Source organism: Priceomyces carsonii (genome assembly GCF_900007245.1).
Source record: "Priceomyces carsonii strain CBS4050 genome assembly, scaffold: Debaryomyces_carsonii_scaffold_4, whole genome shotgun sequence".
Taxonomy (NCBI): Eukaryota; Fungi; Ascomycota; class Pichiomycetes; order Serinales; family Debaryomycetaceae; genus Priceomyces; species Priceomyces carsonii.
The window spans coordinates 1,006,053-1,021,972 of NW_026946677.1; the positions used below are offsets into that span (position 1 = coordinate 1,006,053).

Here is a 15,920-nt window from a genome sequence, read left to right on the forward strand (position 1 = left end):
ATTTAAATTCTATTTGATTATGGTTTTTTTTATTTCATGATTAACTGGTATTTAGCAAATAATAATGAATGAATTGATTTTTAAAAGTATAATTCGAGAATAATGCAAATTGTAGTTGCAAAAAACCAATTGCAAACTAGTATAATGCCAATATTTCTATCTAAGACCCAACCATTCCTTGGGACAATTATTACTAGAATTAATAGATTGAAAATTAGGGCTGAACCTGTAATCGATAGTGTCTTTGACAACTCGACATCGATATAGAATTTCTCCTGCCTTGTTAACAATAACAAGCCATTGAATCCAATTGAACAGAGGGCTAAGAGAGGTCCTCCAAAGCAAGCACCAAGAGCCATTAATGGCATTCCCATTCTTGCAATTGTCAAGTTTGACATCAAGTCTCCCACTGAATTCCCTAATGCAAAAACTGTAATTCCCAATATTTCGTCACTTAGGTTGAAAATTATAGAGATAGACTTCAACACGCTAATGATTTCTGTGGCAAGCACTGATATCCATGAAATTGAACTGATAAAACCTAATAATGCAAGGAAATAGTTAATGCTTTTTATTCTCAAAATTTTCTCGTTGCTAAATGGGTCAAAGTTGTAGCCGATAAAGACCCCATAAGACACAATCAATGATATAATTATCCCAATGGGAAATGATAGAATCCAGTAATGACTAGTGTCGATAAATAGGTTATACCCTATAAAATTAAGAGCGCCAGCGGTTTGAACTGATACCAATATCCTGTCAAACTTGAAATCAAATACATCTGCGTCATCCTCACGAGAGGTTTCGTCGGCTATGGTGCCAGCATTAAATGGAGAGCCATTTAATTGCTTCTGCCTTCTTTGAAAACGTTCTATGATTGTATAATCACGAACTGGCGTAGTCAAGCGTAACAAGATCAATGCAGGCGTTGAAAATACAAGATAACACTTGTTGAACAAATCATTTTCTGTGAAGTTGATTAAGTATGGTACCAAAAGTTTAATGTAAAACGAGTCTCCAAGGTCAAGAACGTCGACGAGCATCCTCTGACCCATGTCATAAGAAAGTTCTTGATCTTCTTCGCTGTCGTTTACAATGTTATTTGCGTGACTACTGCTTTCTTCATAGGAAAGCTCTTCATTTTCTTCTTCCAGTTCATCTCTATAAGGACCTGAATTTGATGGGAAGGTTTGTGATTTTGTGGATGGATCTTGGTATAATTGAATACTCTGAGATACCACAGGAGCAGTCAAAGGGCGCTGGTTCTCCAAACGAATCGCACCATGGGTATTGGAGTGCTTTTTAAGCTCTTTAAATAACTCTTTGAGGCCATAAGCATTGCTGGGGAACCGCGACGTTTGAGCTCTCAAAAGATCATACAGTTCCTCTGCTGGTATCTCATCTTCAGGGTCTAGTATTTGATTTGTATGGATATTATCACCGTTTATATTGAATCTAATTTGGTCTATGGTTGGTAAACTAGCGAAGTTGTCCATATACACCTCATCAATATCCTCATCTTGATTATTATTCTCAACTAGGTCGTAGTTTGTTCTCAACCTTTGGTCTCGTAACACTTTTCTTGCTCTTATTCTTAAAAACGAATGTGAAAAAATGACAACCACCACATACGTAGCATAGGAAACTGTTAAAAGAATATAAGTAAAAACACCTAAAGATTGAGCAACTAACGATATACAAAGTATCAAAGTCACAGACAAAAAAAATCCAGAATCACGCATAAATGGTTTCATTGGAACTTTAATAGGATGAAGTATTGCAATTGATCCAATTATTATAGTTGTGATGAATAAAGAAGCACCTAGAAGCTCTGAGATGGCTAAGTTACTGGCATTAAAACTCATGGCCCTATATGTACTCAACACATCAGGAGCACCGTTTCCAAATGCTAGGAGCGTTAAACCGGCCAAATTATCTGATAACTGTAAAAACTTTGATATGGTATAAAGATTTGGACAAAGGTAATCCGAAGCAGTAAGGCCCAATGATAAGAAGAAAAATCCCAAGAAAAGCGCCAATTCAAAAACCGAAAATGGCCAAAACCCACAATAATATATAGACATATAGTTAATTTTACCCAAAACATCCTCTGGCGATGTACAATATTGCAGAACGTATTGACATTGATCAGTTCTTGGTATCTGGTTGACATTGGAGCAGGTCTTGTTTACATCATTAATCTCAAGTGAAAACACTTCATCGAGTGACTTTACTGGTACAATATGTACGCTGAATAGGAAAATCAAAATAAATATGAAGCCTTCAACCTTCATTCCATGTTTTCGAGCCTTTACCTTGTCAACTATAAGAAGTATCGAATGCCTACTGATAATCAATATTTACTTACGTAAGGGACAATATGCACGCCCTATTAATTCAGTTAAAGAAGACGTTAAGAGAAGGTAAAAATATGCTTAGAGATGAGATAGCGCCATTGGAGCCTAACACTGCCCTCAATGGGTAAAAAGTAAAAACTTAGAAACAAAAGATACGCTGCTTATCTACTTGCGATGGAACTTTGCAGTTTTCATACGAAGGCTATCTCTTTAAATACTAATTTGTTTCGATGAGCCATGTTAACGTAATATTCCCCAACTCATCTACACTAGATTTTAGTAAAATGTAGAGCTGATCATTGCACCATTCCCCATACGGGTACACGAAGGTAATCCCTTAGAAATAAGACAAGTTATTCAACAGATGGAATGCTGCACCCAAGATCAACCCAATTTTTCTCCAGTCCACTCAAACAATCCGAAGATTGACAACAATATCCCAATAGTCATGGGTCAGAACTCCATAAGGGTTCAACCTCAAAGGAATGCTTTAGCGTTGCAAGTGGCTGTTATTTTGCGTTAAAGAACTATTAAGATATAAAAATTTTCAGGCTCCTCGCTCTTTTATAGCGAGAGAGATGAGGTTCGCGGGTAACTTCAAGGGACTTTACAGGGACGCTCAGAGATGTAAAATACACCAGAAATGTAGCGAAGATTATATGCTTAAGATATATATAGTATCTATTTAAAATGACGTTTACTTACTTTCTCTAGGTAACTTTTTTCTCAAAATAGAGCTCTTTTAAGGTCAGGGCAGATGATAAAGCACTTGGCATACCTTGTCTGGATTTCTCTAGAGTATCAACTACCTTCTCAAATACTTTTTCATAAACATCGTCTGCCCAAAGGGTATCCATGTGTTCGTATCCTTTACATTCTACCACTTCAAGAAGCATGTCTTTCATTCTATGATTTTGATTTAATAAAAGCAGCTTTGTAGTTTCAATATCCACTAGAATATCAGAATCGCCGTAAAACAAAATCATCGGGACGTTTAAATGATGTGAAATTGGGAATGGAGCAACCTTATGAGCTTTACTTTTCAGACATTCTGAAAAAGTTGACAAGTTTGAATTTCCACAACTTGAAGTTTCGTCAAACATCTGGAATCTCTTTGCATGAATTATTTGAAACCAATGCATCAACGATTTGACCGACGAATTCGAAAACATATGAGGATAGCCAACGCTCTTTTGAGAAGCTGATATATTCTTTCCAGTCCAGCCAAAAAGAAAAGACAAGGAAGTATCTACTACCTTTTCATAGAGTTGAGGTCCCATGATGTAGGACCAAAATGATACAGATGGGAGTAAAGCCCTCTTGCCAAATATACTAAACAAAAAGTTGGTGTTTCTTGCAGTTTCCTTAACTAGCACTTTGAACACAGGATGATTCAAGTCTCGTGGAACGACGGCAGGAGATAAACCTACGAATAAATTGACTTTAGTGTTCAAACTAGCGTTCAAACTTAAACTTGCAAATAATTGAGAACATCCCTGGGAGAACCCGATATAAGTTAACTTGGCTCCAGGAGAATAATTGGATAGGATATAGTTGACAGTATCAGGAATATCGTAAAATGCAAATTCATCTAATGAGAAGTCCCAAAATTTATCATCAGACACAGATGTGTTCAAATGCTTTCTTGAATATTTATTTCCTCTATTATTTCCTAGCCATATCTCGTAACCCCTCTCTAATAGAAGAAAAGGTAGGTTCTTCTCATGTTTGTCCCCTAAAAGAAACAACTCAGAGTTTGTAAGTAGGCCATGATGAAAATAGACTATATCTTCACTGACCTTGCTCTCAGTCACAGATTTTTCTAGCTTATGAACCACTAGTAAATATCCATCTTTAGTTGTAATAACATGCTCTCTAATAATGTACCCATTAGCTTCTGCTATGTCTATTATGTCTTTTGCGTTTATAATTTGGTTCTTTCGCAATATATCTTCATCTTTTGGAACCGTACTTTCATTCTTTGAAGAAATAAAACTCTTAGCATTCAGAAGACTTCTGAATATCAACGACACCCACACCTTCAAAAGTAGTAGAGTCAAGCATTTTAATGTTTCAATCATACCCATACAAGGTCTTAAGATAGAAAACGAACCTGTCGTATAATCATATTTGTATAAAGTCGGAATCAGTATTCTGCCAGCCACAAAGACAGATAGACTCTCACTAAGCAAAAATTTAGTATATGATTTCTGAATTGATGTCTATATAAATCAAGTTGCTAATGCATATGTACAAAAGATCAGTTAGGTTATATAATTAATGGAAATTAAATGAGTGAGCCTTCTCCTATTAAAATATTCCAAACCACTTCTTCCTTTTTTGGTTCTCAGCAGTTGTGGGAGCACTGTCGTTACCTACTTCATTCATCAAATCCTTTGCATATTTCCTGTGCTGGTCCATTTCTCGCAATATCTGTTCTTCTTGTGCTTGTTGGATTCTTTGGGCTTCGAGCATATGCCTCTCAGACGGCCTGTTGAGTGCATATTCACCCTCAGTGGTTCTTCTAAGAGTCTCAGGAATATACTCTGAATCCCTGACGTTTTTTATCACCACATTGACGCCCTTCGGATGGTGCAAGTCGTTATATTCTTCTTCTGTCAAAGGCATAATCTTTTCCTTCAATCTTAAACGGGTCCTGTAGAAGTCCGACAAGACTGTTTCGTAACCATCATTCCAGCGATAAAAAAACACACAGTAAAAAACTATCGAGCCACCTAAAAACATTCCAAACCACCTAGTTCCTGTGTTAAGTCGTTGGTTCGTATCTACCTTGCGTAGTACTTTATATTGTCCAGGATAGAGCTCAGACATGGGTCGAGGGGTATAGTTCAACCTTCTCATGGTCTCATTAACTCTCTTATATTGCGTTGGATTCTTGGGTATAGAAGAAAAGCCTTCTGGTTGACTTCCGGGTATTTTAAACTCAGATGGATATCCCTCTGGGGGTCTTGCGTCAGTTGGATCATATGGATTATATGGAGCTTTGGGAGGAGTCCATCCTTTAGGATTCGGTCTCCTATCGCCTTGGAAACCATCTTTTCCGTTAGAGTTTTCTTCTTTACTCATCACGGTAGAAATGCTACTTCTTTGTAGAGTATTATCGATATAATATCACTGATATCAATTACTAGAGAGAGTGAAAATTGGACAGTTCGATATATATTGTATACTGCATACAAGAAACGGTTGGCACATTTAAGGTCCCCAATATTTATAAATATCCAAAGGTTCTTTCTTTTCTAACAATTGGCAATTAATCACGTTCAGCATAAAGTAGTGGAAATATTGCCAGAATTGAGATGGGAGTTTTGGACGAATTCCTTGCTTTTTTCTCCTTAGAAACGCTCGATGTGAGACTCTTTCCTCCAAGTGATGTGTCAAAAAGACAAGCGATTATCAGCAAGGCAGATCGCAAGTCAAAATGGGGAACACTCGAGTTCAAATTCTACTTGACTGTATTTGCAGTCGTCGTTCCATTGATGTATAAGACAGCTATGGACGCGTCCAATGAGACTAACCCTAATTACCCTCGTTTCCAACATCTTTTGAGTCAAGGATGGATGTTTGGTAGAAAAGTTGACAATTCGGACCAGCAATATAGGTTTTTCAGAGATAATTTGCCTATGCTCTGTGGCCTTATTGTGTTACATGTAATTCTTCGTAGGGCGGTCAATTCAGTTTTGAAATTGAAGAAAAGAACATATTTTGACTTTGGTTTTGGGATTTTATTCTTATTTGCTGCACACGGAACTAATATGTTTCGGATTTTGATTCATCTTTCAATAAATTATGCAATTGGTCAATTTGTGCCCTCTTGGAAGGTTGCAATTTGGCTCACATGGATATACGGAATCCTGTCATTATTTCTCAATGATCGTTATAGAGCAGTGCCATTTGGTATTGGTATAATTGATCATGGATTCAAGGGCATCATCGCAAGATGGGATGTATTTTTTAACTTTACTTTACTCAGAATGTTATCTTTCAATTTGGATTATCTTGAGAAGAAGAAAGAACTTGATAAAGCTTTAAATAGCAAAGACGGGGAAGCTAAATCAATTTCTTTAGAAAATACGGATTTCAATGACAGAGAAAGATTAACTGCACCCATCCCAATACAGGATTACAATATTGTGAACTATATCGCCTATATCACGTACACTCCTTTATTCATCGCCGGTCCTATTTTGACATTCAATGACTACATCTATCAATCGAATTATCATCAACTAAACTCGGTCAAGAATTACAAGAGGACCTTTGTGTACCTTGTTAGATTAGCATTTTGTGTCCTAGTAATGGAGTTTTTGTTACATTTTATGTATGTTGTTGCAGTTTCAAAGACCAAAGCTTGGACAGGGGATACGCCATTTCAGTTATCAATGCTCGGTCTTTTTAATCTCAATATCATATGGCTCAAATTGTTAATCCCATGGAGGTTGTTCAGATTTTGGAGCTTGTTAGATGGAATAGATCCTCCTGAAAACATGATTAGATGTATGGATAATAACTATTCAGCTTTGGCATTTTGGAGAGCGTGGCATAGATCTTTTAACAGATGGGTGATACGTTACATATATATACCACTTGGAGGCGGAGGGAAATACAGAATTGTCAATTCTTTACTAGTCTTCAGCTTTGTTGCGATTTGGCATGACATAGAGCTAAAATTACTTATGTGGGGTTGGTTGGTTGTGGTGTTCCTACTTCCTGAGATTTTAGCCACTGCTTATTGTAGAAGGTATCAGAATGAACCCTGGTTCAGGTATCTATGTGGAGTTGGAGCAGTTATTAATATCTGGATGATGATGATTGCAAATTTATTTGGGTTTTGTTTAGGTAAGGACGGTACGTTAGCATTGTTGAACATTATGTTTAATACACTATCTGGAATAGCATTTTTTATAGTTTCTTCCGGAGCTTTATTCGTGGGTTCTCAAGTGATGTTTGAATTGAGAGAATCAGAAAAGAGGAAAGGTATTGACGTAAAGTGTTGAACTCTTTTACGCCTCTTGTCTATAAAGTTTATAGTTAAAGTCATAATTTCAAGCCTCATTTTCCACAGTTTCCACAGTTTCAATAGTCTTTGACAGCTTTGTTCTGTCAGTGTTTCGCTTGAAAGAAATAATAATGTATGCACGTAAAAATAAAAAATTAACGAATCAAACCTTATTATCAAGTAATGAGGTTGAATAATGGCACCTCCAGCGCCAGTATTTAACTTGAGTGATATCCAATTGCAATATGACTCACAACTAAGGGATCCTTCGAATTACAAGTGCCATCTTATGTCTTTAACACAGCATGAATGTACATTTAAAGTACATCCTGAAAATAGAGAAATACCACCTGAGATAATATGTTTGCCATTTAAAAGACTTTTCCAGCGTTGTCTTGTACAGCTGATAGTTCAGGAAGAAGGCAAAAAAGCAAAGACAGAGAAATGGATCAACATCGAAATAACTGATGCGGATACCAATAGGATTATGAGTGACGGAAGAAAATATGGAAGGGAGGTCCGGGACTTTTTGAGTGCTGACGAGGAATTGAAGAAATTATTAGAGTCAGATATGAAAGACGCTTAAGTATGAATAGCTTGAGTTTCGTATAGGGGCACCAAATAAAATCATGAGTATATAAGATAAATGTCAAGGGATAGTGGTTTATTATATAGATCTAAGGAGATATATACAACTGTCGTTATGTAGACATTACAGTGAACCTTAAAATTAAACATCAAGTTGGGATGTGAGTTGGGATGTAAGATGAAATGACGATGCTAAGCGATCCCAGCTGAAAGATCATTATAAATGAACATAAATGAACATAAATGAACATAAATGAACATAAATGATAAAAAAAAAATTAGTTTCTAGGCATATCTAGCAGACTACGGCCATTCTGTAAGCCCTTTCAATAAGTAATCGGTATAAATAGTATCATCATTCGTAAGTGGAACCTTCGCTAGGTTGTGGTAATTTCTTGTTTGCCAGAGATGCCATAGTCTTTCTTAATTCCAAAAGCACGGTTTCCATCGTATATGTTCTCTTCCAGTTTTTTAATGCATCAAACTTGTCTGGCATGACATTTCCACTTGAATCCACACATGGCAAATTGATCTTGGAAATAAATTTTACCTTTGGTGGTTGATCCGGATAGTTTTCACCACAAATTATAGTTAATGAATAGATCCTATTTTCGTGAACTGAATGTGGTGGTCCTAAGATCGTTCCGTTCCAATAAGTCATGGTAATATCATCCTGGCTGCTCAACCCATATGAAATAGATTCTGCTCCTAAACCTTTCTCTCCCTTCTCTAACTCTTCCAATAACTTAAAATTTCTAGGACTAAAACATGATGTTAATAATCTATCACCTCATTTATGGCCAGATGTATTTAAAACGTACACTTTCGACATTTTTAAGCTTGTATGATGCTTAGTATTGCTACTTTATTCTATTCGGTAAAGTTTAGATTTTTGGTGCCGAGCTTGTCATTAAAGTGATATATACACACGACAATTAGATATAGAGCCAATAAAGACTTTAATAGGAGAATAATAAAACAGAAGAGTTCTAGAACATCATATGTCAAGTACGGCGTCTTCATCCTTCTTGGAAGATCCTAGACTGTTTTTAAATGAAGACTCTACCTTGAATGTGAAGCAAACGATATCAAACTTACAATTTCAATTGTCAACATTACAAACAGAGAAGAAGCTTTTGCAACTGGAAAAAGAGTCAGCAACATTAAGTTATGAGGATCTATTGATAAAGAAGAATGAGGAGTTGAAGAAGTTGCAAGGAAATTTCGATTTCATGTATGAACAGAAGAAAGAATTAGATTCTAAGCTAGAGAACCAGACACAGATATCAAATTCAAAGCTAGAATCTCTTCGTCAAGAAGTCCATAACTTGACCAAGGAGAACCACGAGCTTCAGGAGTGGAGCAGAAATGCTGAGTCTAAACAGAACAGCACGCTAAAGCGCTACGAGCAAGTCAGGTCAGATTTTAATTTTCAATTAAAGATCAATGACGAATTAGAGGAGCAAATAAGGAGTCTCAAGAATGAAATGGCCAGATTACAAGGCTATAATGATGATCTCTCGCATAAGTTAAGTGGCTTATCGCTGCAATTAACATCGAATCCTCAAACCCAGTTGCTTGGATCCTTACAGAGTAAAAATTTAAGCTTGCAAAAGACAAATAATCAGCTTCAATTAAAAGTCGATCAACTTTTACAGAACAAAACTTCTGTTGAATTGCTCAGGCAAAAGAATCTATCATTGGTGTCGCGAGTAACTCACTTGGAGAACTTAGAGGAAAGATATTATCAAATGGAAATTGAGAATTTGGAGTTGAAATCCAAACTTCAAGACTTTTTAAGAATTATGGATACTTCTATAAAGAGCAATGAGAAAGAATCGATAGAAGTTAAAATCTATAAATTCTTGAATGTATTTAAACAACTACAAGATGAGAAACTTATTATTCGTGACAGGTATTCTCAGGCTCAAGCAGAAATGAACTCAATGAGAGCTGATAATTTAAAACAACAGGATACAATTGAAAATGATCTTGAACCAAAGTTGAAGTCTATGTATGAATTAGTAAAATCTAAGGATCAACTAATCGATAAATTAGAGAGACAAAAATTATTAAACTCGAAAGAAATCGAGTATTTGAGAGATCTGCTCAAAGAATTGGACAAAGCTCATTTGAAAAATAAAAAAGAGCTGAACCCAACTGATGGTAATGAAACACATCAGTATTTGACAAATCTTGAGAAATTGGTCGACGACTATAAGAATGAAATCGGTAAGCTACAGAAACAGCTATCAGAAGAACTTAAAGAAAAAGGAGCCTCGCCAATTGGACAAAAAAGAAAGAAAATCGATCGAGATGACTCAATCACTATTACGATTAATACACAGCTTCATAATTTGGAGAACGAAAATATAAAGCTTAGATCAAATACAATGGATCTCGAAAGAAGAGTGAGCGAATTAAACGATAAGATAAAAAATTTAGAAACGCTTAAGCTGAAAAGAAGTCAGTTGCAAATCTTACAATTGAAATCAAATCCAGCTTCAAGAGATCAAGCTGTTAAGCAGCAGACGTTAGATGCATTAAGGAAAGAAAACGAAGATTTGATAAAAAAGTACGTTAAGAAGGACACTATCGAGGAGTTGATTCCAAAATCAGTTTTTGAGCGAGAAGAAAACGACAAAGAATTACAACAGAAGAAAATAGATCAGCTCAACAAGCGTAATAATAGATTACGAGAGATATATGCAAAGAAGAGTAAGGACATTTTGTCAATAATCTCTAAATACTTCGGCTATACGATTGAGTTTCTACCAAGCCCAATCAATCCGAACGATTTAGCATCTAGGCTTAAACTTGTATCTAAGTATATTAATAATAAGGAAACAGTTGGCAACGCACACTTAATAATAGACCTTGAGTCAAAGACCTTAAAGGCGTATGGCAACTACGAATTTAAAAGCTTATGTGAGGATCTAGTTGACAATTGGGTTAACGAAAAAGGACAGATACCTTGCCTATTAAGCGCTTTGAACTTGAAGATATATGAAAAGTATGTACTTGGGAAATAAAGTAGAAAATATACAAAGCTAATGCTTACGTATTAACGTCTGAGATACTAGATCTAAAATCTCTCTCGGACTTTTGTTTAAATTAGAAGGGTCTTTATTCGTAGCATTCCAGCGATCACCTTTGCGAATGCCATCCGAATTAGAAGAAAAATCCTTGATTAAGTCGGTCATTTCCGTCTCCGTTCCATTATTCTTAAGAAAGAGATAGAGCCACGCCCAAGCATCTCCATTTGTTTTGTCGCTACTCAATGCTCTTTCAAACCAAGATCGAGCTTTACTGTATTTATTGTCATGCCAGAATATAACACCAACGTGTAGCAATACCTTTGCTGAGTTATTAGTACTTTTCAAAGAATCGAGCAAAGCCGTTTTTTTCTCTGATGTCTTTGAAATTAATGACAAATGTTGAACCCATAGCACCGAAGAACTTGGGTGTTCCTTTAATGCTTTATTATTTATCTGCCTTGCTGCGATTAAATTATGGCATCTTCTCTCAAGATCCAGCTTTTCTCTCCAAAGCACGTCGCTTGAAGGATTCTTCAAAATTGCATTATCAAAGACAGACCTGGCTCTTATCAAACTATTTAAATACACTTCATCGACTTTAGACAAATATATCCATAATTCGATGCAGCTTGGGCATTCTTTAACTCCTGAAGAGAAAGTATCTCTAGCACGATCAGGTTTAGCTAGGTCATGCAATAGAATTTGACCCTTTTGTAAGTAAAGCTTCTCGGAGGAAGGAAATCTGTCAAGAGCTTCATTAGTAGCACTGAGGATGTCTTCTTCATAAGACGGCAGGTGACTATTATGCTCAAGAAACCTCAACAAGTGTATATGTTTAAACCAAACTCTTGGTGATGATCCAGGAATTGCTTCTAATACTTCCGAAGAAATTCTTTGAGCAGCTTTAAAATTGTCATTTTTAATTTCTAATTTCACTCTAGCAAGCCAAATTTCTTCACTCTGTGGTAGGCTCTTAGTGCCTTCTTCTAGTATCTCTCTGGCTTTTTCTACGTCATTACCCAATACCCATTTGTCTTTTGCGTACATGAGTCTTAAAAGTTCTATTTCAGGATTAAGTTCTATTGCCTTTTCATAGTAGTCATAAAGACGCTTGAGATCGTTACCTGAACGCTTCAATGAGCTGAATAGCTCAGTCCAGCTGTTAATATTATTTGGATACGTTTCTATGATCCACTGATAGATGAAATTGGACGTTTCAAAATTTGATTTCTCAGTGAAAAACTTGGCTTCAGTCAACAAATTTCTTGTAGCGTTATCGAAGTCATTTTCTATATCAAATCCTTTCAAAGCATTGAATACAATTGCTTGACATGTAATTGTAAATCCTTCATTCTCAGCTTCTGCAGCTTCTTCGAGCCAGCGTCTTGCGCTTAAGGTTTCTCCATCTGTTTTGTTCTCATAAATAGATTTGAATGCTTTTTCCATTAATTTAGTCAACTTACCAGGAGAAACTGACGGATTTTCACGTTCCTCAAGCTTCGTAGCGGTGACCCATACCTTATAGTAATTGTTCAAGGCCCTTCTAGCACGATTTAGAACAGACTTCGCGTCCTCATATCCTGAAAGGTTTATAAGAGACTGCCACAAGTCCCAATATTTAGGACACAATTCAACAGCTTTATTCAATAACTTCTTAATGTTTTCGGTATCTTCTTCAAGCCCAATTAAGTCCCTCCAGAGCTCGGCACTTGAAGGAATATATTCTAGTGCTCTCATCAAAATACGACGCCGTGAAACAACGTCGGACTCATGTTCTAGTTCAAATGCTTTTAGCCATAGCTTTTCTGATTTCGCATTAACTTTCAAGGCATCCTGGACAATGCGTTTACACAATTTGGTTGACTCGGATGACTTTTGATGTATTCTGATACTTTCAAGCCAAATATCCTCGCTATTAGGGACCTTGTGACATCCATTTACAATCAATTTCTTTGCTAAAGTGAAATTTTTGGCCCGCTCTTCTAGTCTAGCGGATGCGATCCATGAATTTGCTTTGTTGGGCTCCGTACGTCTCAATGAAGTTAAGATCAATCTACTTCTTTCAATGTCTGCTATCTGATCATCCAAGTCTGTTTCCTGTTCTAACACAGGATCATATTGATCTTCTACCGTAGAGGAATCTTGTCGTACTAAACTATCAAGTTGCAGGCTTAAAAGCTTATCTCTGGCAGCTGAAATAGTTTCAAAGTTCGTCGAGCCTTCCTTCAATGAGCCCATGGATCCAGATCCAGCTATTATTGCATCAGGGACAGCATAAAACCGTTTATTTTGCTGCTCTAACAATCGAGTTCTTTTGTTCTTCCTTGTCAAATCTCCGGGTTCCGGCAAATTTTCCCACTCATCAGCTGTAACATTTGACAAGCCCATCTTAAGATCAGAAAACTGTTCTTTAATTTCTCTATCTTCAGCTTCATCTGATGGTTCCACTCGCCGTTTATTCCTTGTTTGCATTCGTCGATCTATCTCGTCGTATATTTTGTCTGCCTCTTCGTCTTCTTTATCATTCCTTCTCACAGCAAGTAAACCCGTCTCATCTTTCAAATCAACGTTGTTATCGAGAATATCATCTTCGTCTTCGTCTTCGTTATTATCGTCTTCTTTCGGTGGTACTAACGGAGCCGATGTAATTGCGGTAGTATCTGCGCTTGTAGTAAATCCTGTGGCACCCCTCCCTATACCTGCAACGTATCCAGCTGGAGCCTCCTGGTCAAGGAATGCCTTTCTTTCCATTTCTTTCCCAATGCTCTAACTGCAATTGATACTTTATGGTTTGCTTGGTGATGTTGATATTTAGCGATGAGCTCCTCACGTGAAAGTCTTTAAGAATCTAAAAAAAAAATTTTGAAAAACTCTTCTTTATTATTAGCATCAAGATTTCCTTAATTAAAGGGCAAAAGTTTAGTAGCTAAAGGTCCATTATGTCTAAGAGAGCAGCTTCGGATGACTTGACTCAACAGTCTGGTAATGGTGCGATCAAGGTCGATGAAAACTCCTTACCTCCATGCGCCTCAGCCGGTAAAGAGAATGACATCGAGATGGGAGACTATGAAGATCCTTATGGTGATGAATTCGAAAGTGAAGGGGAGATTGTGGAAATTGACTCTGCTAATGAAGATGAAGACCTAGATGCTGTAGAGATTGAACGAAGAGATAAGGAGGAGGAAAAGTCCGAGGAAGAACCAACGATATATTTGCCTCATAAATCAAAGCCATTGGGTCCTGATGAGGTCTTGGAAGCAGATCCCAGTGTCTATGAGATGCTTCATAATGTAAACTTGCCCTGGCCATGTTTGACGCTTGATATTTTGCCAGACACTTTGGGAAATGAAAGAAGGACCTATCCAGCTTCTCTTTACGCTGCTACAGCCACTCAAGCATCTCGAGGGAAGGATAATGAATTGATAGCTATGAAGCTTTCATCATTGGCCAAAACTTTAGTGAAGGATGAAAGTGATGACGAGGATGACGAGAATGAAGAGGATGACGAAGATTGTGATCCTATAATGGATAGTGAGACTATTCCACTCAGATATACTACTAATAGACTTAGAGTATCTCCACATGCTTTGGATACCGGAGAATATTTAACTTCAACTATGTCTGAAAGTGGAGAGGTTTACATTTTTGATTTGGCACCACAAATGAAGGCTTTCGATTCTCCAGGATCTCTGATTCCAAAATCCTCTAAGAGGCCACTTCATACAATAAAGGCCCATGGAAATGTCGAAGGTTATGGATTAGATTGGTCGCCGTTGATAAACACTGGAACATTGTTATCTGGTGATTGCTCGGGAAGGATATACTTGACCAAAAGGACAACTTCAAGCTGGGTTACTGACAAAACTCCATTTTTTGCATCACAATCTTCAATTGAAGATATTCAATGGTCTACCGGTGAAAGCACTGTATTTGCAAGTGCAGGCTGTGATGGATATGTCAGAATTTGGGACACAAGGTCTAAGAAGCATAAACCCGCCATTTCAGTTGCAGCAAGCAAGACAGATGTGAATGTAATATCCTGGTCTAATAAAATCAACCACTTGTTGGCCTCGGGCCACGATGATGGTACATGGGGTGTTTGGGATTTGCGGAACTTTACGTCAGAAACACCTTCTCCCGTTGCACACTACGAGTTCCACAAAGCTCCTATTACCTCAATCTCATTCAATCCGCTAGATGAATCAATCATTGCTGTTTCATCCGAAGACAATACTGTCACGTTATGGGATTTAGCAGTAGAAGCAGACGACGAAGAAATCACAAACCAGAGAAAAGAATTAAAGGAACTCCATGATATACCACCACAATTGCTATTTGTTCATTGGCAGAAGGATGTCAAAGATGTTAGATGGCACAAACAAATTCCTGGCTGTTTGGTTTCGACAGGTGGGGACGGTTTGAATGTATGGAAGACCATATCCGTTTAATAAGAGTGCTCGTTCATGAGCAATTTTCATTGTATATTACTGTAGCTCATGCAATCGTTCGTTATTCCTGCAATACTGTAGCTTGCTATTTATCAAGATAGGTAAGAAGAGTCTCCGTGGCCAATATTATTTTTTTTCTTTGGCTCGTTGAAGAAGTGCAACGAGGAAGTTATCTTAGTTTTGAAGTGCACTGGCAACCAAATTGAGCATCGGTTGCAGGAATATGTTCTAACTAGTAATTTTTGGGTCGCTTACAAGAGAAACGCGAGCGGTGCGACTGCTAAGAGGGAAAGAAGTGCGGATATTGGAAGCTTAAAAGTGCATGATCTTGCAATGAAACTACCTTAAATCTATAACAATGTTACGGGGCTGTTGAATTTTGTCTATTCTTGACCCTTTCAACATAAGTTTAACTTTCTTTGTGTATATATTTAAATAGCATAACATCTCATCCAGTTGATTTAATTTT

General features: G+C 37.0%; 9 protein-coding genes across 9 annotated transcripts; 4 read left to right on the forward strand and 5 right to left on the reverse strand.

Annotated features, from left to right (window-relative positions):
* Window positions 1–80: 80 nt before the first annotated feature.
* PRCAT00004035001 (uncharacterized protein) lies at window positions 81–2,294 on the reverse strand (the record flags this gene model as incomplete). The annotated part of the gene is made up of 1 exon (XM_062954002.1): window positions 81–2,294. One exon carries the CDS (start codon window positions 2,292–2,294, stop codon window positions 81–83), a length of 2,214 nt encoding a protein of 737 aa, XP_062810749.1.
* Window positions 2,295–3,067: 773 nt separating this feature from the next.
* On the reverse strand, window positions 3,068–4,444 carry TGL99 (Tgl99p; the record flags this gene model as incomplete). Its single annotated transcript, XM_062954003.1, has 1 exon — window positions 3,068–4,444. One exon carries the CDS (start codon window positions 4,442–4,444, stop codon window positions 3,068–3,070), a length of 1,377 nt encoding a protein of 458 aa, XP_062810750.1.
* A 223-nt stretch (window positions 4,445–4,667) lies between these two features.
* MCU1 (Mcu1p) lies at window positions 4,668–5,444 on the reverse strand (the record flags this gene model as incomplete). Its single annotated transcript, XM_062954004.1, has 1 exon — window positions 4,668–5,444. One exon carries the CDS (start codon window positions 5,442–5,444, stop codon window positions 4,668–4,670), a length of 777 nt encoding a protein of 258 aa, XP_062810751.1.
* A 233-nt stretch (window positions 5,445–5,677) lies between these two features.
* Window positions 5,678–7,375, forward strand: GUP1 (O-acyltransferase; the record flags this gene model as incomplete). Its single annotated transcript, XM_062954005.1, has 1 exon — window positions 5,678–7,375. One exon carries the CDS (start codon window positions 5,678–5,680, stop codon window positions 7,373–7,375), a length of 1,698 nt encoding a protein of 565 aa, XP_062810752.1.
* A 198-nt stretch (window positions 7,376–7,573) lies between these two features.
* PRCAT00004039001 (uncharacterized protein) lies at window positions 7,574–7,963 on the forward strand (the record flags this gene model as incomplete). The annotated part of the gene is made up of 1 exon (XM_062954006.1): window positions 7,574–7,963. One exon carries the CDS (start codon window positions 7,574–7,576, stop codon window positions 7,961–7,963), a length of 390 nt encoding a protein of 129 aa, XP_062810753.1.
* A 357-nt stretch (window positions 7,964–8,320) lies between these two features.
* Window positions 8,321–8,797, reverse strand: PRCAT00004040001 (E2 ubiquitin-conjugating protein; the record flags this gene model as incomplete). Its single annotated transcript, XM_062954007.1, has 2 exons — window positions 8,321–8,726; window positions 8,787–8,797. The coding sequence occupies 2 exons, from the start codon at window positions 8,795–8,797 to the stop codon at window positions 8,321–8,323; spliced, it is 417 nt and encodes a 138-aa protein (XP_062810754.1).
* A 169-nt stretch (window positions 8,798–8,966) lies between these two features.
* Window positions 8,967–10,997, forward strand: PRCAT00004041001 (coiled-coil domain-containing protein; the record flags this gene model as incomplete). Its single annotated transcript, XM_062954008.1, has 1 exon — window positions 8,967–10,997. One exon carries the CDS (start codon window positions 8,967–8,969, stop codon window positions 10,995–10,997), a length of 2,031 nt encoding a protein of 676 aa, XP_062810755.1.
* Window positions 10,998–11,015: 18 nt separating this feature from the next.
* PRCAT00004042001 (U4/U6-U5 snRNP complex subunit) lies at window positions 11,016–13,754 on the reverse strand (the record flags this gene model as incomplete). The annotated part of the gene is made up of 1 exon (XM_062954011.1): window positions 11,016–13,754. One exon carries the CDS (start codon window positions 13,752–13,754, stop codon window positions 11,016–11,018), a length of 2,739 nt encoding a protein of 912 aa, XP_062810756.1.
* Window positions 13,755–13,942: 188 nt separating this feature from the next.
* PRCAT00004043001 (ribosome biosynthesis protein) lies at window positions 13,943–15,451 on the forward strand (the record flags this gene model as incomplete). Its single annotated transcript, XM_062954012.1, has 1 exon — window positions 13,943–15,451. One exon carries the CDS (start codon window positions 13,943–13,945, stop codon window positions 15,449–15,451), a length of 1,509 nt encoding a protein of 502 aa, XP_062810757.1.
* Between the last annotated feature and the right edge of the window lie 469 nt (window positions 15,452–15,920).